Genomic DNA, 22,967 nt, shown 5'->3' with positions numbered 1-22,967 from the left:
CAAAAATACAAGGTCAAGGGCTTTTTAAAAAATAGCAAAACAAAAATATCAAGGCATCTGTTTCAGCTGTGGTAGAAACAGTATCATTTAATGAAGTCCTGGGAACTATTTTAAAACTATTCATTCAAAATGCAGCACCCACATACAGCAGCATGCTTCAGAAGCATCATCAAGGATCTACAACCTATCCTGAAGGACAACCCATCACTCTCACAGATCTTGGGAGACAGGCCAGTCCTTGCTTACAGACAGCCCCCCAACCTGAAGTAAATACTCTACAGCAACCACACGCCACACAACAAAAACACTAACCCAGGAACCTATCCTTGCAACAAAGCCCATTGCCAACTGTGTCCACATATCTATTCAGGGGACTCCATCATAGGGCCTAATAACATCAGCCACACTATCAGAGGCTCGTTCACCTGCACATCTACCAATGTGATATATGCCATCATGTGCCAGCAATGCCCCTCTGCCATGTACATTGGCCAAACCGGACAGTCTCTATGTAAAAGAATAAATGGACACAAATCAGATGTCAAGAATTATAACATTCAAAAACCAATCGGAGAACACTTCAATCTCTTTGGTCACTCGATTACAGACCTAAAAGTGACAATTCTTCAACAAAAAAACTTCAAAAACAGACTCCCATGAGAGACTGCTGAATTGGAATTAATTTGTAAACTGGACACCATTAACTTAGGCTTGAATAAAGACTGGGAGTGGATGTGTCATTACACAAAGTAAAACTATTTCCCCATGTTTATTCCCCCCACCCCCCCACATTCTTGTTAACTGCTGGAAATGGCCCACCTTGATTATCACTACAAAAGGTTCCCCGCCCGCCCGCCCCCCACCTCTCTCCTGCTGCTAATAGCTCACCTTACCTGATGACTCTTGTTACAATATGTATGGTAACACCCATTGTTTCATGTTCTCTGTGTATATAAAATCTCGCCACTGTATTTTCTGCTGCATGCATCCGATGAAGTGAGCTGTAGCTCATGAAAGCTTATGCTCAAATAAATTTGTTAGTCTCTAAGATGCCACAAGTACTCCTTTTCTTTTTAGGTCAAATTATCCATAGCAGAAACATTAACGAAGGCCATTTGTACTACACTCACACTGAAAAGGGTTTACAGGGTCAAAGCTTGGGCCCTTCGCAGTGAATGGGAGTTCCGTCACTACTTTAGAACTAGGTTTTGGCTGTTAAGTAACCAACTGCTCTCACTAATGATAATCATGAAGATCTTGTATCAGAGACCCTCACCCCTAACTTGGAAAACACCCCAGGTCAAGTGAGAGCTAAAGTAGATCAATACAATTCTGAATGCTAGCAGATAATTGGAGCATTTCAGAAGCTTTTCCTTAGACGATCATCTGTAGAATTGTAATTGTGATGTATTTTTATGGTGTCATTTTACAGTCTTTAGGAAAAATGCAAAATAGTTTCTCTTCTATGTAATTTTACAGTGCCTTAATGATATTGAAATTTTTTCTAAATATGGACGTTAATTTTTTCCCCCCATAAGGGTACATAAAATGTGTTCTCAGAAGCAAAGTACAGTATTTAATTGTATTAACATTAAGATGTCTAAATGAAACACCACTAACCGTACTATACCTATCATTGAGTGAGCTGTAGCTCACGAAAGCTTATGCTCAAATAAATTGGTTAGTCTCTAAGGTGCCACAAGTACTCCTTTTCTTTTATCATTGAAAGAGTTAATGTAAATTCTAAATATCTAATGTATTTTATAAGTACAGTTTTACTGAGTACTTTTAATATAAATAACTTTTGTGAACTATCTGGCATGCAAAGTAGAAATAAATACTGCAGGCTATTACTTGATGTTTCTTCAAGAGAAATGTCATTGCTATATTATCATACATCTCTTATTTCTTGTCCAGCTCCTTTGTAAGCCTGAAGGTCTGCAAGCAAGCTTTCAGAATCCTGTAAAACTGCATTGATCTGATTCCATACCTCCCTTTCTCCATCTGTAGGCTGTGCATCTAAGAAACAAAGAGCAAATACACGTCACATTAGAAAAGAAATATGAATGTCAACATAATTCAGTTCCATTTATGGAGTTAACTCCAATTGGATCAGTCATAATTGATTCTGATTTTATTCTGGTATGACTCCACTAACTTCAAAGAAGTTATTCCTTTATATCAAAGAAAGGAAGATCAGAATCAGGCTCTGATCCAAAGCTGATCCAAGTCAATTCCCATTGATTTTGGTGGGCTTTAGATCAGAACCAGTGGCTTTGCTCAATTCCCCCCCACTCCTCTCAAGTCAATAAACTCAAATGTTCAAAATATTGAGAGAGAAGGTGGGTGAAGTACTCTCTCTTCTTGGACCAACTTCTGTTGGTGAGAGAGACAAGCTTTCAAGCTTACACCTGAACAAGAGCTCTTCATGTGTAAGCTCGAGAACTTCTCTCTCTCACCAACAGAAGTTGGCCCAATAAGAGATATACCCTCATCCAACTGGTCTCTCTACCATGCTGGGACTCACATGGCTACAACAACATTGCATAGAAAAAAGTTAGAGGCATTTTTCAGAAGTAAATAAATTAGAAACTAGGACAACCTAACTGTGCTTAACTGAAAGTTTCCTTTCTTTGAGTAATAAGGTCCAAACATCCATTACAATGGCTACTTCAGCCTCCTTGCAGCTTGAGTGTAGAACCGGACCTGTCAGTCCCTGGCAGCAGGAGACAGCCCCATCCATGAAATTCCCTCTAGTTAGGACAACTGTGACAGCCCAGATAATTCACTTCTATTTTCCTAAATTAATACAAGACTTTAATTAATTAAAACTGTATTAAGTCAATGTTCAGTTGTAAACTTTTGAAAGAACCATAATATTTTGTTCAGAGTTACAAGCATTTCAGAGTTATGAACCACCTCCATTCTCAAGGTGTTCATAACTCTGAGCTCTACTGTAAAAGTATGAACACAGCCAAGAGAGCCAACAAGCACCCATGCTAGATACAACTGCCTTCAGTGACACATCAGGTGCTGATGTTTCAAGTGATGCTGGTGAAGTCTCGTTGCCTATATGCTCACTGGTTATCATTGAAAGTTCACTGCATCTCTCTTGGAGGAAATAAAATAGACATCACCAGCTTCAAGTGATGCTTGCCTAATATGAATTGCCAGCACTACCAAGTGGTAAATCCTGTATCAAAGCCTCCAAAGTGGCCAGACTGGCTTTGCTTTTACAGCCTCCACCAGCAAATTGTCATGGGGAAGGTGGTAAGCATAACTATTGTAACCCCTTGAGAAAAAAATACTTCATCAGCCCCATTAGAGATAGACAGGGAGATGCAAGGATGTTGTTATTCAACAAACTAGTCATGAACAGAACAGTGGTAATCATTTACGCTATCTGTAAGAGCAGCCTCTTGAGGTACTCCTCAAAATGCCTGCCATGGGGTCCTAATGGCTCTGAAGCAGAAGGGACAATCCAGGCCATTTTCCTACTAACACTGGAGTCAGATGTTCTGGGGAAAAAAATCATTGTGTCTCCTCCTTCTTTATAGAGGGGAAAAAACCCAACTTGCCTTCAGTTTCCTCAGAGTCTAACATCCCTGATTCAAATGATGTTTCAGACCATGCAATTGCTGGAAGTGTAGCAACTGCCAAGTATGCATCAACATTAGCTGTGCAAAAGCCACTGTCAGGCAGCACCTTGCTTATCAGTCAAATATACAGAGGATTGTCTCTGTGGTGAAGCTGGTGCAAATACCTGGGATATCACTAAAATTGTAGGACATGGAGGACAATATAAAGCCAATCAATACATCCTGCTGTCCCAAAGAAATTTGTGATGTGGAGCAAAGGCACTGAAGCTAATGAGGCTGGGGTAATGCAAGGTCTTGAATGGCCTCTTCAGGGAGTTGAAAATGAAGCCAAATGCAAGTTAAAATGTCTCCTTTTGAATCTTGGCATGTCACTGGGTGAGGCATCATATCTGCCAAAAGCATCACACCTGTCTGGCTTTGACTGACATGAACATTAAGAGAGCATGATGCCTTGAAGGCATTGCTTTGAGCCCCATCTTGTCAACACTGCCCATTACTGCACAGCTGTAATGCACAGCTCATCACACAGCACTAATACAGAAAACAGCATAGAATGAAAGATACTGTATGTATGCTGTAGTCATGTCTAAGTTTAACGTCACAGTAACATTGAGTCCCCACCCTCATTTATCAAAAGCAATTATACAAAAGGTATTTTATGAGCTTGAATACTCCTCTCTCCCAGCATTACTTGTTACAGCAAATACTATACTTAAAAGGACTCCAAACACCATTAAATGCAATGATTTTTTTTCCCCAAAAAAGTATTCGGATACAGATGTTAACCTCTCTATGGTTAAGATTTAAATCAGCTTTCCTTATAAACTCGATTTTGAGTTTCCCACCTTCTAAATTAGTCAAAATGAAACCAAGTCACCAGAAATTTCATGAGTATGATCATGTGCAAGGAGAATTTATTTTGGATGTTTTCAGCGAAGGCATTGCATTGAGGTGTTTACAAAAAAAGTAAGAGGCAGTGGTTTCACTTTTTCTGGTTCCAACTCCAAACACAGCTTTCCCTTCTAAACTTGTTGGTCTTTCAAGGACCAATGCACCTTTTGTGAGGTTTTTTTTTTTTTTGAAGGGTGAAGGAACACATAAGGGAGAAATTATTGCTACTTAAAAGCACTTATGTATGTTAAAGGAACTTGCATGTCTGTTTTTTCAGAGTCTAGGAAGTTCACAACACCCGCATGCCAACTTCTTGAACTTTAAGTAGCCCTGGGTACTTCTGCTCAAGGAAAGTACCAATAGGCCATTAAGGGAGTGTCAACCTCACAACACACATTACTTCCTGGATGCAATGCATTTGCAAAGGAACAGAATCTGGGATTCATGGGAGAACTGCATTCCCCAGTGTGAAGCTGCAAAAGTGGATGCCTAAGCAAAGGGCCTGGTCAAACCCATTCAGCATCCGCATGCTCTCAGGCCTTCACTCTGCAGATCTGAGGGGAATAGGAGGAGCATAAGTTCCAACTGTCTTAAGTTCTTAGAACATAATGTACTACAGATACCTACTACTTCTTCTAATGGTTGATGCCTCTATTCATCTATTAACAGGAAACTTGATTGTCCATCCAGAAGTTGCAAATGCTTCGAGCAATGGGGCTGACAATATCTGACCACAGTCAAGTTGGTAGCTAGCCCGAAGAGGGGATCCTTGGAAGCTTTATGACTATTTCTGCAAATTGTAATTAGCTGACAATCTAACTAACTGAGACCCAATAACTTTTCTAACTGAATTGAACTGAAGCTCCACTGTTTTTTTGCTCAGAAATCACTGGGATATGAATAAAAAGTGTCTTGGATGACAGCATACCAGTCGGGGTATTTAAAATAAAAAAAAAAAAAGAAAAAGAAAAAAAGAAGAAGAGTTCAGGAAGGTCAACATTTTCAGACCCTTGTGTCTCAAATTAGGCACATAAATTCCCATTTAGGCAGCTAGTCACCAGCTTGATTTTCAAAGATGCTAAACACCCACAACTATAATTGGCCTGGAAGAAGAAGAAGAAGAAGAAGAAGAAAAAGGCTGCTTACTTAGGTGCCTAAATACAGACCTAAGACCATCTACTTCGAAAGTGTTGGTCTTAGATTTAGCATCTCTTGGGAATAAAATGGTTATTTATACTAACAGTCCCAAATTCTCTCCTCTGTTGTTCCAAAGTTAATCATAATTTTTGAAAGTCACCTGAATAGAAATCAGAACAAATATTGGCTAATAGTTCAAAAATGGAATGTCAAGTTCTGTAGGGCACTTTTTAACTTACCATTTGGAACTGAACGTTTTGGAAGAGCCCCTGGCTTTTTAGAAACTGAAAAGTATTTTAAGGGCAGGGGGACAGAAGAGAAGCAGTACATGGAAGAGAAGACCTGCTCAAGAAAAAACTTCCAAAATAACTTGTGAAGCTGCTATAAAAACAGAACTCCTTCAAAGTTCAAAATTGACTCTTTTTGTTGCTTTAAGAAAACTCCAAAGTATTCCCTAAGAATTCCCAGAAAGATATTTTGTTCAGCTTTCTTTGTACCCCCTGAAGAAGGGCCTCCACGGGCAGCAATAAACTCTGGCAGTAAATCCTTTATGAGAAAGAGAAAATTCAGAGCCTGCTGAGAATAGCCTCAGGTACTCAGGATTCAGTCTATTAGCCATTAATTTAAACATGGTCAGACCCAAACAGTACAGTGCCCCTTGAATTAACAAAATGCACATCATGAAATTCACCATAAGTGATAATAAAAGTTTTCATTAGTTGTGATACCTAAGATTCACATGACCAACTGGGAGTTAAGATTCTGGTTCTGTATCATTTACCTATTAACTCCAAATTTGATGGGGTAAGGGGAAGAAGTATAGGAGGTGTCTAATCAATCCAAGTCCAAATCTGTTTGAATGAGAATGCCCGCATCACCAATGCCTCGTGCTTCAAGAAGAATGCTCATTTGTTTTATTGCTGGAAGTAAAGAAAGATTATACTGGTAGTCCTTTATCAAAGTGATATGGCTTATGTTTATTTGGTCTGCATCCTACTCTTACAGAAGGGGCTTTTGAAATTACTTTTTTCCCCCCCATTCTCAGGAGATAAGACTTGCTTCCTGAAGTGGATATCATTTGCTGGAGAGACTGTCTTGGGCACTGCTATTTGGTTTCAAGTCTGGAGTGAAAGATGATGATGGAAGCTGCTGAATCTACTCAGCTATTATATTGAGATATGTGCTGTGATTCACAGCTTTAATTTTTGCCTGTCTAGTTTTTTTTTAAAAAAATTGTCTAGGTTCTTATGGCACTGATCATCACAGTACCTGCCCAACTCAGGAAAACTACTCCTGTGTATGCAGAACTCCCTTTGCTTGCAAGACAATATTACAGAGAAGTATTACCTCCTTAGCTCCTACTTCCAGCTCCAGTTTAGAAGTATACTTCCTTGTCAAGATAACACAGGAAAACACCAGAAGAAAAATTAAACTGATCACATAGTTGGTTACATGAAAAAAAATTAGAGAGGTAAAAGATTCTTCTGTACCTGAAATCCCTAAGCACCACAGATGAAATGTAAGAAAATGGAGCTGGTCAACATTTTTGAAATTGATGAAATTTCAAAATTTGGATAAAGAAAAAGCTGAGAGGATTTCCATCCTTCTCACCTATTTTTCAGCCAACAGTAGAGCTAGTCAAAATTTTACAAATTTTGAATTAAAAAGGTGTGTGTGAGAGAATTTTCACACAAATATTCAAGAATCCCCAGCTCATTTTTTTTCCCAAATAGCCCTAGTAAGAAAGTCAAGAATTTTATGTCAAAAGAGTTTGAGACACTAAAGGACAAAAAGATTAAAAGAGCAGGCTGGTGATAGATGTTTGAGACAATAGTGAGATCCTTCAACTGATGAAAAGAAAGAGCAGTTGGAAGTAGACTGGAGTCTTATGTATTGTTAATTGAAAATTACATAGTAGGATTTTTCAAATCCTAAAGTGAAGATGTCCTGCTATTAATCTGTATCAAATTAAATTATAGAATTACTGGTCAACCCAGAAACAACAGCTATGGAGAATCAGCATTTAACAAACATGTAACATGCTACTTTGCTGGGAGAAGATAGCTGGCTGTAAGTATGATCTGCACTACCTCAACTACCTCAAAAAGATTGGTTTGCCAAAGAAAGCATTAGGGACTGCAATCCAGTGTGACATTTTGTATCCATGACATGAAGTGATATGTCATCTCACATAAGCCCCACTTTTCAGCTGATATATCCCGAGGGCTAGTGAAGAATTGCAAGATAATTTACAAAGATATATATTTCTGAGTTGATGCAGAGATTACATTTTGAGAGTACAGTGTCCTGTTAAGTTACAAAATGCAGTAAACAGAATTTGCTGTCCCCAAATACCTTTTTTTTTTTAAAAAAAAAGTAACATTCTCCAGACTGCTTTTCCAAATCACAGTGCTGTATGTTTGTCTGCAAATTAACTTCACACCCAAGGAAGCTATTGAAGAGCAGTTATTCTGTGCAATGGCTGAAACAACATTTTTTGCCTCAGTTGGACTTCATTTTAATAACTGTAGGAAAACAGAACCCAAAGAAGGAATGCACTGAGCTAAAACACTGCCCCTTTTAACGAGAAGCATCACTTTGTAGAGATCTAGCTGCCCTGGCACACAGGTGATATGTGCTTAGAATAAAACCCTGTAAATGCATACATGCAGATTATCATTCCTCTAAATTTATCCAAGATTCATTCATGAATCTGGTAAAAAAATGTTTAAGAAAGAGGATAGCTAATTTGACCCATTTTATACATTGTATTTGATACGGAATGAACTGAGATAACCAATACTGACTTGATTTAAATACAGTATAGTCAAATATATGCTGAACAAGAAAAGGAATCTTTGCAGCCTTGAGAAAATTAACATAAGTAACCAACTTGTCCTTATTTACCTAGATATATGTGCATATTTTCTGAAACCTATATTTGTACTTCTGGTTATCAACAAAAATCTTAACTAACGGAGTTAATGTTCAAATGCACATCCCACTTAACACAACGAATTAAAAATAATCAAGGAACTCATCAGTTAAGCAAATAGTCATATCAAACCAGCCTTAATTCCCAGGTCTTCCCACACAAAACACACAATTCACTGCACAACAAACTCCACAGCTATACCACAAACTCTTTCAATTATAACATCACTCACAATGCACACACTCTATGATTAGAGAACACTTATATAAAACATGAACTCAGACCTGGGCCAGATTAAGATATTTTGTTAGTAGAAATACCTGTAACAACATGTTACATCCATAAAGTATGAATCTGGAATGTCTGCACTGAGGCACTGGCATATCAAGAGCTCTCCATGTGCTGCTTTGTAGATACTCTAGGGAGCCCTTCATTTACTGATGACTTAGCACAGGACACCCTCTTCCCTATCCACATGCTTCTTGCTCACCTACATCCTTACACAGTCTCAGCTCAACCATTTGTCCTCAACCCATATCTTGATTCTCACACATACACACACACACCCCCCAGACTTCAGCCTGTTTTCTAACAGCATAATTGGGAGTGGCAGTGTGTTTAGTATAAGATCATTTAACCTCCAGCCATGTTCCAGAGGCGCTCCCCTCCCACCCATCTTTGTAGGGTGCAGCTAACATGCTCAGGTTTCTCACATTGGGACTCCTCTTCAGCAAGCCATGGGAAGTTCAGAGGGAAGAGCACCCTCAGGACCTGAGCTATTAAGATCTGCTCCTCAGGTATATTAATTTGCAAGTCTCCTTCTCTATCTGATCTTTTACACCATCTAATAGCGAGCAGAGAGGGAAGAGATTCTTACAAAAAATAGTGTGCACCGCAGGCCACCACCTAAACTCTGGAGGCAATTTTTTTCTTGGGGTCCACTTGTAGTTTGCCAGAAAGAGGCTTCAGTCTTTTGGAACCAAGCAGATGTGTCAGGTGCAGACATTCATTGGTGGAAGCGATCACATCTGCCAGGGGCCCGGAATGAGTGGGCCAGGGAGCTACAGAAAGGCTAGAGTGGTGGTTGGCTTGAGTCTGTTTACAGGCAGGACTACTCAGCCAAACCAAAAGATGCCACATCATTTTAAAGCAGATAGGGGACAAATTAAGCAGCACAGCTGGGGAGCAGCCGTATCAAGTAATACTGCATGTTTGTCATTCTACTTTCATCATGCCACAGCTCAGTCTACATCCCCATGATCAGGCTAGTGAATTCGGAGGAGTGGAGATAGGAAGCAGGGAGACAGGCCAAGCAGCAGGGCCAGGAAGAAAGTGCCTGAAAACAGAAGTAATCCTACAGTGGGATAGTTCCATCTGCTTCTTTTGGTGGAAATAACGCTTCTTATGACGAATAACTTTCTTTAATTTGTTTGAATTTTAAATTTCAGTGGTGGCCCGTGCCTAAGAAAAGACACTGGTATAGAACATATGTGAACTCTGCAGTTTGTAGTGACTGTGATTGTGCAGCTATAGTTAACAATAAATATCAGAAATACTTAGGGCTAAAATTTCATAGATGGTTGATTTTTAAAAAAATCTGTTTTCTCCAGAGAAGTTGGCAAGTATTATATCCAGAAAACGTTCCATAAAATTTACTTCTCCCCTGAACAATAGTGGTGTTAAATTTTGAGACTGAATTCACTAATTAATATGTGAAACACAGCAAATTTAGTCCTGCTTTAAGTGAAAAGCTCAACACTACCTTAACAATGGACTCCTCCATAATATTTGACAGCATTAATACATCAAGGGTCCAAATGCATTGGAGAGTGCCATTTGCACTCCATTATAGAATGTATGGGGTAGGATCTGGCTTTTAGCATGAATGTATCTTACCACTTTGAAAGCATCCTGATTTGTCATACATTTCCTGTATCCTTGTCTGCATTACCCTCAGCCTCGTTTTCTTGGCAAGATAATTGAGACAGCGGTAACACCCAAGCTCCATTGGTATCTATTCTCTGCCAGCATCCCTGAAGTCATCATAAATCAGCTGTCAGATATCTAGATATGGCACTGAAATAGTTCTGCTGGTACTCATTGTTTACCCAAACCCACTGAGAAGTTGGGGGAGGGGCCTTTACTCCTGGGCACCAAGGCACTAGCATAGGGAGTATTGCAAGGCTCAATATGCACTCAATTTCTCCAAGCTCTGTTATGCAGATATTGAAGAACCCCAGAACCTCTGATGCTGGTGACACTCCGCTGTCTATTTCCTTCTCTGAGGAGGCAGGCCATGCCATCACCAACATGTCCCAGTGCCTAGAGAGGTCAGCAGGTGGATGAAGAGCAAATGGCTCGAGCCAGGTAAGAAATAATGGTGTCAGGAAGGGAGAAATGCATTCAGGAATCTGCCAATATTACCAGTTACTGGAGGTCCTCAAACCATAGACTATCAAGATAATACAAAGCCGTGGAGTCAGGGAAAACACTGTCATGCCAGAAATTCCAATCTGGGGACCATACAATCACAAAATAAAATAGCTTTACCAAAGGCAGTTGTCCCAAACAAAACTAATATTGACTAAGAGGGCAGTAAATCAGACATGTCATTACCGTACGTTAAGTGTACTAAGACCTTTCTGGACTTAGATGATTACCTAAGCTTGAGGAATACAGAGCTGGTTTGGGTTTATGATTTCAGTTGACACATTTAGAGTAACATCCGAGTAACAAAGATCTAACGTTTATTAGCCCTTCCCTACTGGTTCTCATCATAATCTCTAAAGCAGTAGAACATGGTCAGATTCATTAAAGTCTCAGCACTTTTAAAGTTACATTCCAGATATGTTGGACAACACTCAAGGTGAAAATTGCTTTTATTGTTTAATTGCTACATAACAATCTCACTTTAAGAACTATAAATCTAAAACCAAGACTACACATACACTGTATGCATCCCCTATCTCCAAACCATCCTGACACATCGCTTGGCTATTGTGCACCTGTGATAAACAGGAAGGTCTGTGACACAAAGCCTGTGTGTTTCATGCAATGAAGTGTAGAAAGAGTTCTGATAGTCCTAAAATAAATGTGTTAACTTCATAAAAAGCTGAAAGATGATTGAACTCAACTGTTTTCAGATGTAAAACTATATTCTGAGAAGAATAGCTATAATATATATCTTAATAAAATGTAAAGATACAATTGAAAACTTGCCCCTATATAAATAATGAGGAGTGATGGGGGCACAGAGGCTATAAAAGAGGGTGTGTGTGTGAGTGAGACAGTTCTATTTTTTCCTGTTTCTATTGTTTGCTTTTTAGGCAAATTAGTTTTCTGAGTGAAAATTATCTTATTATTGAAATACAGTGAAGACAGTCTTAATCATGCAAGGGACCAACAACAACTGGTTGCAGAACAGAGCTGGTCTCTTAATGAACATGGAACAGAACTGTGCTCAATATAGCCCCAGTCCTCCACCACTTATGCGTGTGTTTACCACTATGTGAGTAGTCCCATAGAACTGACTGCATTACTCAGACTTAAATATGAGCAAAGTGCTTGCAGGATCAGGGCATACATTTGGGAATTCTTTAGGGTGGTCTCTAAAGCGAGGAGGTTCCCATGAAGGGCAGTATCTTGTTTCACTGTGTATCAAAATAAACTGGGCCACTTCCCAAGTCCAGAAGTATGGTGGATGAGTTCCCGGTAACTTTACAGTATGCTCGCCCCCTCAAATAAAATTCAACAATGCAAAAAAAGTAGTTGGGGGAGGATATTGGTTAGTGTGTATTTTAGAAAAGCCTTCTGAAGTGTCAGCTTTGGTGGCATTTTAATTGACTTAAACCTAAAACTAGAAACCTTAAGAATACAGGAAGTTAGAAAACAAGAACAGCAAGAATTCAAGTACATTTTTATGCATACACATTAGTTTAAGAGCCTCTTTTTTATGCTATAATGGGGTAAATGTAAAGTACATTCAAGCATGCAGCTAAGGGAATCTTCTGATGTATTTATTTTATACATTTTAGACTTCACCCAATTCAATCATGTAGTACCTTTAAAGGTAATAACAAAACCACAGAATTATTAACCTTTCACTCAGCAGTGTCAACTAATTTAAATTTGTAGGCACTTTTGCTCCTCCATAGTTGGGAGTGGCAGACAAGTATATGCATGTGCCTATAATAATAATTATTAGTCGCTGTCCTTGGGGAGTGGGTGTTCTCTGCATTACCCCACTTCATTTCTTGTTGGCAACATACTTCAGGAAAATCCAGTTCCATTGCCAAGATTTTAAAAATAGGTATTTTTTCCTTCAAGGCCTCCTACAGCCAGACCACCTGTCTCCTGCCAAGTCTGCAGTTCTGGCAGAAATACCGTTTTTTCCAATCCATGACATGATGGTACTGATTGAACAGTGCATCCCCAAGGCAGTAAGATGCCCCTATAAAAGCATAGAGGCAGGTGTAGAGCTCAATTAGAATACTCTAATGTTTGATAGACCGGATTACAAAAGTTTGACACCCCAGTTTTACAATAAAAAGTATTTACATTAATTGGACAAGAGAGAGGATGCAAGGCTTACAAACTCAAATTTCTACTTGCGCTATTTATTTATTTGTTTATTTATTGGAACTAACAGATTAAACTCTACAGGTAGTACCAGCAGGATTCTTCATAACTTAGTAAATTAAGCTCTGGGAGGGGAAATTGTTGTATGTCCAACTAACACTATTTCCAAGCTGTAGCCTCAATTCAGGAAAGCATACTCAAGTGGTTTCTTGAACAGGCACTGATTTAAGAACATGTTGACCTGAGTGTGTAAATAATGCCATTGTTTTTCTGTTAAGAATTAAAAATAAATGACTAGATTTTTTTTTAAGTGGATCTAATCTTTTAAAAGTATGACTTTAGAAAACAGGTGGGTATCAAATTCTTTAAGCAGAGTATTTTAGGACAAGTAGAAATTTGGACTCAGACTGAAATTGTCCTTGTCATTCTTCCAAAAGAACTTGATAGAAGTCTGTAATTAATTATTTCTGCCAGAACCATCGTTTAATAAAGGTATTTAAATACTCTAAGAAAAAAAGCCATGCCAACATGCATTGGTATAATTTAAAAAGGCATTTAACATAAGTAGCAAAATTAAGATTCAATCTATGTTTAAAAATGTGATGGCCAGTTTTCAAGAGAATGCCTAGAATACATGCAGGAGAACTAACCAGTAAAAAATGAATTATCTTGCATCAAGGTACAGATGTGGTGAGAAAATTAGCATGTAACATTACATTTTGCAAGCTGACAGACGTGTGACAAAGAGATGCAATAAAGCATATATACAGATCACATTTTCATTTTTAGGAGTTATAAAAATCACCCAGTTTATTCAGTATTGAACAATGCAAAGAAAAGTGCCATCTGAACAATTTATGTTGTAGTTATTGATATATTTGGTATTTATTTAAAAAAAACCTTTTATATGATGAAGTAACAAATTAAATATTGTGGTTTTAAAAAAACAAACAAAAAAACCCATCACCACATGATCCTTAAAAAAAAAAAAAAAAAAGGATAAGGCAATCAAAGCCTTTCATCAGAAACATTAGTATTTGTGTGTTTACTTTTAGGATAGATACGATGTGTACTGAAACCAAGTCAGGACGAGACTTTACTCTTACATTTATCCTCTTTGCCCAACAAGATTTTAGCCATTTTACAGTAAAATGTTTTACAAGTATTTATCGGAATTCAATATTAAACAGAAGCATACATGAATTTGTTTACAAATCTCTTTTGAAATACTGTATGATGCATAAATCCATTCACTATTAGGAAAAAATTATTAGGAATAAAGGCGGCAAGCAAGGCAAGAAGTTTTGCTCACTTTCAAAGTCAAGGAAAAAATTTGCCCCCTGATCAAGTTCTGTGCAAGTGAGTACTTTTAAAAAGCTTTCACATGTGGTTACTGAAAAACAGAAAAGAAAGAACAGGCATTCTGAGTGAATGAATGATCTTAGACATAGATTTGGATATTCTGATTCTGCTAGAAACTTGCCACTCTATTTGATCATTAAAAAGTTCTCTCTACTAGCTTTTAAGTCATGGAAAAGATTCTCTCATTGTATTGTAATTTTTTGAACTTACTTTCAAAATCCAGGAAAAAATGTGGATAGTTTTCAATTTCCCTGGTAAGGACCTTAAGAAGATTACCCATCCCAGCAAACCTAGTGAATGCAACAAAATCATAAAATAATTATACCGCATATGCAAAATTAGAAAGTTAAAACTAAGGGCTTGACACAGTCTGCAACATCTATTAAATTTCATGGTAATAATAAACATTTTCTGTAAGGTCCAGAACTTAATTGTGTGGTATTTATTTACATACCAATGCAGAAAGAGTGAGGCCTTGTCTATACTTGGAAATACCTCCGATCGAGAAACAGACGGTCAGCAGTCAGGCTACATGCATTTGTACTGACCCTTACATTTAGGCAAAGATACGTCGGAGTTACTTCACTTTGCAGAACTGACAAACCCTGAATGGTTGTGAATCCTCCCGATTGGTGAATCGGGAATATTCCAAAGAAAAACAAGGTCTCAGTCCTGGATTTATATTTAAAAATAGAAACCCAAGAAGTCATCTATTGAAAAAAAAACAAAAAAACCACCATCCATTAATCTAAGGAACAGAACCAAAAAGTTACAGTTCTCTGTGTTTCTAAATAGCATTATCATCATAAGCACTACTACAAAAACTGTTGAACTTTACCCCTTCATTGTAGTATAATTATTTTTTTTTAAATGGATAACCCCTTAAACCTCATATGCATCGTTAGCGATTTAAGAAACACCCAGGCCCCATCTTAACGAAAAAAAACCTCCCACTGTCAGAGAAAAAATTGACAGAAATTCCTGAAAAAGTGGAGTGTCTCATTGACAGAGATGAAAGAGGACCTCAGTATGGCCTTGTCTTTGCTGGAAAGTTTTACCAATTATACCAGTTAAATCTTTCTATATGGAGACTCTTATTCTGGCAGAGTATAAAAAGACTTTTTTCAGGTTAGTTTAACCCCACTTCCCGAGAGAGAGAGAGACGAGCTAAACTGAAAAAGGGTTATAATAGGAGAGAAAGTGTTAAACTAAGTTAATATGAAAAACTTCCATGTTTAGACAAAGCCCATAGCAATCTAGAACCACAATATTTCCCTTTACCTTCATCTACACAATTGCCTCTTTCAGAAGTACTATATTATAAGATAAGTGAGGCACTACATTAATGACAATTTTAGCATGGCATATATGTTTGTCAAACCCTATCATCCATAGATCTTCGGACTGGCACCTGATAGTCATCCGTTTTTTAAGTTTAATCTCTCTCTCTCTCCCCCTCCTCCTTTGTTCATTTAAAGGAGTATTAGACCACACACAAGACTCTGACTTATTAAGCACACATACAGTGTTCATATACCCAATTTGAGGAGCGAGGTTTTTTCCAATGGTCCTAAAAACCTTGGGAATGAAAGGTGACATGACACCTGCCTGTTACACATTTAAAGGATGTTTTTCCATGACAAGGAAGAACAGGAATAGCTTTGTAGTGGAATGTTTCTAGGATTTTAAAGCAGCCCTGTTTATTTCATAAAGTGTTATAAATGAAATTAACAGCCAATGATATATGATCTCACTTCATCTAGGAAGCCATATTAGGCTTTAAATGGCTGTATATTTTTCATGGAATTCAACTATCCAGAAGTTTCCTTTCCAGAACACCTCTAACGAGCAGACTGTCAAGCCCTTTACAATTAGCAACATATTGCATTCAAAATATTAAAACGTGAACATCAGTTTTTTCAGAAAGTTATACCAGCTCATATGTAAAAACAAAGATTTTTTTTTTAAACTTTCAAAGCAAGGTCTGTATTATAACTATTGAGTTTAATGTTCCAAATTTGATTATAAAAATGAACAAAATGCAAACGGAACCAAAATTAATTTAGTAGTAAATCATGTATCAGTAGTAAATTACAGTAGTAAATCATGTATTTCTTCAGTAATTTAACATTTCTTCCCAACAATGGTAATACATTGCTACCAGAATCATGCAGAAGAAACAATATGCAGATCTCAATTTCCTTTTCATAATCATGGAAGAAGCAATGCACTGTTATTGAACCTCTGCTTTAAGAAAACAGTTAACATGACCCAGTTAGTCCCACTTTGGATTCCTCACTTCCAACTCCTTTTAAATTTTGTCTTACCTCACTGTTCAGACAGCATCTGATGAAGCAATTTCTTCTAGTTCCAAAGTCAGCACTACATCCAAAGAGTGGCTTGCTTGATAGCATGCTAGAAACAGCAAGAAAGCAGTTCCCTTTCCAAAAAACAAACACACTAGTCTGAGACTAAAATTCTTATTTCTCACCCTAGATATGTTATGAATACACTGTAGTGCAGCACTCCAGGGCTAAGGAAAAAAAAATTCTAAATACATTTCATGCAAGTAAATTTTCCTGGACTTAAGTTACATATACCTGAGCTTCCATTTTAATGCATTTTCCTTCCCCCATTCGGAATAGTCAGGTAATTAAATTATTTTGACCTCAAGTTTCATTTGCTCCCCGTCATAAAGAAGGATCGTTTAACAAATAGTGATTTCATAGTGATCACTGCTGATGGTCATGCTACCACTTCTGATGTTCTAGAAGGGGAGACTTCAACATCCTCTATCACTGGTGTCTAAAGCTACATAAACAAAAACATGAAAACTCCTATATCAAAAAGATTTGGTGACGCTGATTACTCAACGTTGCTCCTTGTTTTGTAGTACTAAAATCAAAAGGACAATAAAAACCAAAGAGATATGGGGTTGAAACAAAATCTTGTCCCAAATTACTGAACTTACAGACTAGAATACAACGTTCAACATCCTCTTAAGGGTTTCTGTTCATGGATTAAATGGAAAATCCAACTTCAACTATTTAAAAAAAAAACTAAACATCCTATTTCCCAGTCTTCACATTGGGCCCATTCTTTCCTTCTACATAGCACTCCACTTCTTCCACTATGAGAATAGTAAACCAGATGGAGTTAGTAGATTTGTTTGGCAGCAGTCTTTAGACTCAGACCAGTACTTTATGTGCATACACACCACAGTAGCTCAACAACATGGAAGCTTTTAAAGAACTAAATTCCACCTACAATCATCCTCACAAACTAAACATAATCACAAGTTCTCACAAAAAGCAAAAGATTATAAACAAGTTGGGAGTCTCTATATACCAAGTTAGTTAGCTTGGAGCTATGAGAAACCAAACACACTTTAGGATAGTGTTGAAAAAGTGAGATTACCTTATCTTTGAATACTCATAATTCCCAAAAACTCTATGTAAGATTTGCTTTAGACTTTGCAGGGGGGAGGGGGGGGGAAACAAAAAACAAACAAAAAAAAAACTATGTTGAGCTAAGATCATATACATGAAATTTTAGGCAGACTGGTTTAATTCTGGAGAGACCTCTAACGTAGTCACCTTCAACCCTCTAGAGAAACTAGCATCTATCCATTTATCCATCTTGGTATCCCAACCTGAAACATAAATATAGCTCTTCCTAATTAGAAAGCCCATAAATCTCAGGAATAAGAGACATTGTGTATCTGTTGGAAACACTCACAAAGCCTGTCAAGCCAATAAGTTATTGAAGTTCAATTTGGATTTTAGGCACAGTCTTCTCAGCATATGCGCAATGTGCCTCACATGGCACGTGACCAGGCAGAGTGTGAGACTATTACACCAGAAGGGATGAAATCACGCTAGGGCAGGGGTGGGCAAACTACGGTCAGGGGGCCGCATTCGGCCCTTCAGATGTTTTAATCTGACCCTTGAGCTCCCGCTGGGTAGCAGGGTATGGGACGTGCCCTGCTCTGGCGCTCCAGCCAGAGAGTGGGGTCGGGGGCGTGCCCCACTCTGCACGTGCCGTGGCTCTGCGCGGCTTCTGGAAGCAGCGGCATGTTCCCCCTCCAGCTCCTACATGTAGGGGCAGCCAGGGGGCTTTGCACACTGTCTCGGCCCCAAGCGCCACCCCCGCAGCTCCCACTGGCTGGGAACTGAGGCCAATGGTAGCTGGAGTGGGGGGAGGGGAAGCACCTGCAGATGGGGCAGCACACAGAGCCACCTGGCCACGCCTCCACATAGGAGCTGGAGGGGGGACACACCACTGCTTCCAGGAGTTGTTTGAGGTAAGTGCTGCCCGGAGCCTCCAACACTGACCCCCTCCCGTGCCCCAACCGCCTGCCCCAGCCCTGATCCCCCTCCCACCCCGTCGGTCCCAGCCCGGAGCACCCTCCTGCACCCCCAACCCCTCATATCCAGCCCCATCCCAGAGCCTGCACCCTCAGCCGGAACCCTCACCCCCTCCCACACCCCAACCCCCAATTTTGTGAGCATTCCTGGCCCGCTATACAATTTCCATACCCAGATGGGGCCCTCGGGCCAAAAAGTTTGCCCACTGCTGTGCTAGGGACAGCTAACTTTAAGCAAGGTTCCTAAGCAAGGTTCTACCACAGTTTTCAGGGATATGAATAGAAAGGTTTTGAACAAGGAGGTGAGGGGGAAGGATGTTTCAGAAAAGAAAAAATGCAGGACTCCCCCGCCCTAAACATCCACCCCTCCCCTCAGGGTGCCTGCCTTTAGTTTTTGACTCAAAGTCACTCAAAAAAATTTATGTGCATATAATATTTGACTACAGTATGTTAAAAATGCCTGTAACTCTGAGCTACATTAAACTACAATTCTCAATGTTGTTTCCACCAGTTGAAACATTCCAATATAGGAAAGGCCTATTCAGGATCCTTACTGGGGCAGGGGAAGCTATGAGTGTTGCTAGCATAGGGTCAACAGCAGTGTTAACAGTTAATAAATACAACATGTTAATATGTCTCATATTTCACAATTGTTCTAGCTCAAACCTCAGACAAATACATTTGTGTGGAGAGCTGACCGCTCTACCATATTTCAGGGTATAAAATGCAGAATTTCTACAAAATAACTTCCACTGGAAAAATCTCAAATGCAGTATTTTAAGCTTTATCGTGAATGAAGATGTAGAAGTTTACCAGTTTGCTTGTAAACTTTAATCTGATAAAGAATCTTTTGTAGTAATGGTGAACTCTACAAAATAGCAGCTGAAGTAATTACTAATTACTTCAGCTCAGGGGTGTCACTATAACTTGTCTCCTCGATCATCCAGAGTAGATACTCAAGTGAAAAGCTGATAGACTAGCAAATCATGTATAATCATTAGTTTAGTTTTAGAAGAGCACAATGTTCTATTTCACTAACCTGGAAAGTATTTGCTCTCTAGTACTGTGGACTCAGTTTAAAAGATGAGCTCCAGCTCAACATACACATGATTAAAATGTGTGTACTGTAATACTCCTAAATGGGGTTCCAAATTCTGTTTAGAGTCCAAACCACTTAAAATTCTAGAAATAACTTACCTTTCAGTGGTATGCTTTAAATCAATGAAGTGCTGACATCAGAATCTCAGCTATATATTTATGCTTTCTTCGGCTCTCCAAACAGTTCAAATTTAGTTATGAATTTACACAAGCATATAAGAAAAATCTCTTTTCTATTTCATTTACATAATTTTTCAGGACAGTTATCAAGTCCCAATTTATTCCTTAAGTGCTCCATTTTGAAGCTCTAGACAAAAAAACAAATCAAAACAAAAAACAATAAAACCAGAGAGGTCATAATAAAAAGCAGTGAGGGTTGAGGAGGTTATGTCGTTATATACGCTTATAAGCGGGCATCTGGGATCAGACCTGAAGAAGATCTCTGTGTAGCTTGAAACCTTGTCTCTTTCACGTACAGAAGGTGATCCAATAAAAGATATTACCTCACTCACCTTGTCTCTCTACATTCATTGAAATCGATGGAGCGGGGGTGGGTGGGGGGGGAAGAGGAGGACACTTACTGCCTCAGGCCTTGCATGCATGGGGGAAACTGACCAGAATAGCTAAATTATACAGGAATATTTACTTCTAAATAGTTAAACTACAGGAATAGTTAAATCTTTGCAGGACTGGGGGTCTTTGGGAGAGCATCCAGTCTTGAGAATTTGCTCTCACATATATGACTGCCTTCAGGGCACGATGTAAAATTTACTTTGTTTTCATTGTTTTAAAATAAAATTTGTTTCTAATTTTATAACTTAATATATCAGTAGCAAAATATACCAATGTGCTACAAGTAATAATGAAGGGAAAAAGTGATCATTACATCACCTGCCCTAAAAAAATTAAGTGGGAAAACTTTCAGCTAAACTGAAACTAGAGCTGGGAGGGAAAGTTTAACCATTACTGGGAAGGGGGAGGGGGCAAAGGAGAACAATAGAAAGATAAAAAAAAAAATTTACAAACTCTGTGCCTTAACACTAGATTGTGGAAGGATGTTCTCAAACTCCTACCAACCTCTTCGTAGGACTCACCAACATCTATTCTGCCTCATGTAAGAAAGAATGGGCGGGAGGGAAATCAGATTTTCACAGTTTACTGAAAGTGATGTCTATTCTGGTGCACAACCAGATAGCGTTCCCCTGAGCTTCACCACCCACACACCAGTCAGTCAAGAAGCCCAGTAAACAAGCCAATGAGCACATTCAAGGAAGCCAAGCTCAAGGAACTCAGAGACCACACAAAATCATATTTTGATAAATCAGCAATTATTCATATATTCACAGAGTTTAAGGCCAGAAAGAATTATCAGATCATCTAGCCTGACCTCCTGTATAACACAGTTCATATAATTTCACCCAGTTATCCCTGCATTAAGTCCAATAACTTATGTTTGGCTAAAGCATACCTTCCGGAAAAGCATTCAGTCTTGATTTGAAGATATCAAGAGATGGAGAATCCATTACTTTATGTTTATAGTTTGTTCCAATGGTTAAACACTCACTATTACATTTTCTGCTCAGATTTCCCATTTGAATTTTTCTGCTTTAACTTTCAGCCATTGGTTCTTGGTATAGCCTTTCTGTGACAGAGTAAATATCACTTTAGTACCTGGTATTTTGTCCTCATTAAGGAACTTATACATTGTAATCAAGACACCTCTCAATCTTTCTGATAAGCTAAACAGAGAAATTTAAGTCTCTCACTACAAGGCATTTTTTCTCATCTTTGAATCATTTCCACGGGTCTTTCCTGCGCCATCTCCAAATTTTTCAAAACCCTTTTAAAAATGATGACAGAACCGGACCGAGCTTTCCAGTATTTGTCTCACCAATGCTATAAACACAAGTAAAATCGCCTCCCCAGAGTCACTGCTTTCCAGTATATTTCCCGCCCCCTCCATAGGAATGGCCTACATTCTTTCTTCCTAGACTTATGTGGGTAGAGCTTGCAAGAGTATTACCACCTTCCCCTGCACCGTCCAATCTGACCCATCTCAAACGGCTTAGATATCTGAAATTTTAGCTGTAGTTCTAGGCTACAATGATTAGTGGTCAAATGACTAGATTGAAAGGTGCATACTAATTTCAGTCTGTCACATTATTAGAGCAGACACTTATCAGCTAAGGTTGCAAATAAGTTTTCATTATAAGCCTGAAACTGATTTACCCTTTAGAATCCATGAAAAAGGCTTTTTTGCCTCAAAACTGTTGTATTAAATCTGAAGCATAAGTAGAATTTCTCAATTTATTCTGAACAGAATCCAACAAGGGATATTGATTCCTTTTGTCTTCAATAGCTGAGGTTCAAGAAAGAGACCACAGATGACAAAGAACATGGAGTGGATAAAATGTGTGTGTGACAGAAATACTCCCCAAGACGAGACTGATTTTTTCCTGACATAAAAGCAGCCAGATCACTTGTTATTGATAACTCTTAATAATCAATATATAGCTGAAGACACATGCATACAGAGGTGGGTGACCTTATAAGAGACAGAAGAATGGCCATAGTAGGTCACCAGAATATCACTGGAACTAATCCTACAGTATATAAAGAGTGTGCATTTCTCTGATAAGGCTAGAGGCTGTTCCTAGAGAACTTTCATACTGCACTACCTACACCTATCCTCAGCAACAAACTGATCATTCTGATTACACACCAAAGGCAACACTATTACACATTCCCAAAGAGCCAGTCATTTCAGCCCCACTATGACCCATAAACATATCCTTTTAAAAAAACTGCATAAATAATTTCACAACAAAAACTAAAATCAATAATAATCGGGAAAGATTTACCCACACATTAACTGGTAGCAGGGTGTAACATACCTGAATTACAACAAAATAACAAATGAAAAAAGGAAAGCAGGGCTATGTGATCTGCACAGAGTAGGCCACAAGATTGAGAGTAAGAGTGGATGGAACAAGACATACAT

At 38.6% G+C, this 22,967-nt stretch overlaps 1 protein-coding gene across 6 annotated transcripts in view; it reads right to left on the bottom strand.

Moving 5' to 3' along the window:
- The window catches only part of CYRIA (CYFIP related Rac1 interactor A), a 74,667-nt gene that overhangs the window by 12,048 nt on the left and 39,652 nt on the right, over positions 1–22,967 (bottom strand). For 2 of the 6 annotated variants that reach the window (XM_077812501.1, XM_077812505.1), the window contains exons 3-4: positions 14,713–14,792; positions 1,898–2,019 (exon numbers count right to left, since the gene is read on the bottom strand). In XM_077812501.1, coding sequence (XP_077668627.1) covers positions 1,898–2,019; positions 14,713–14,782 — 192 coding nt within the window. In that variant the 5' untranslated portion in view covers positions 14,783–14,792. Of the gene's footprint in view, positions 1–425; positions 508–1,854; positions 2,020–14,712; positions 14,793–16,829; positions 16,943–21,434; positions 21,488–22,967 lie in introns of those variants that run through there. The other 4 variants (XM_077812502.1, XM_077812503.1, XM_077812506.1 and 1 more) reach the window with 4 other exon arrangements.

Source organism: Eretmochelys imbricata, chromosome 3, assembly GCF_965152235.1.
Source record: "Eretmochelys imbricata isolate rEreImb1 chromosome 3, rEreImb1.hap1, whole genome shotgun sequence".
In the NCBI taxonomy this organism is placed as follows: domain Eukaryota; kingdom Metazoa; phylum Chordata; order Testudines; family Cheloniidae; genus Eretmochelys; species Eretmochelys imbricata.
The sequence above is the reverse complement of the archived record's forward strand: the minus strand, read 5'-3'. Positions and strand labels throughout refer to the sequence as shown.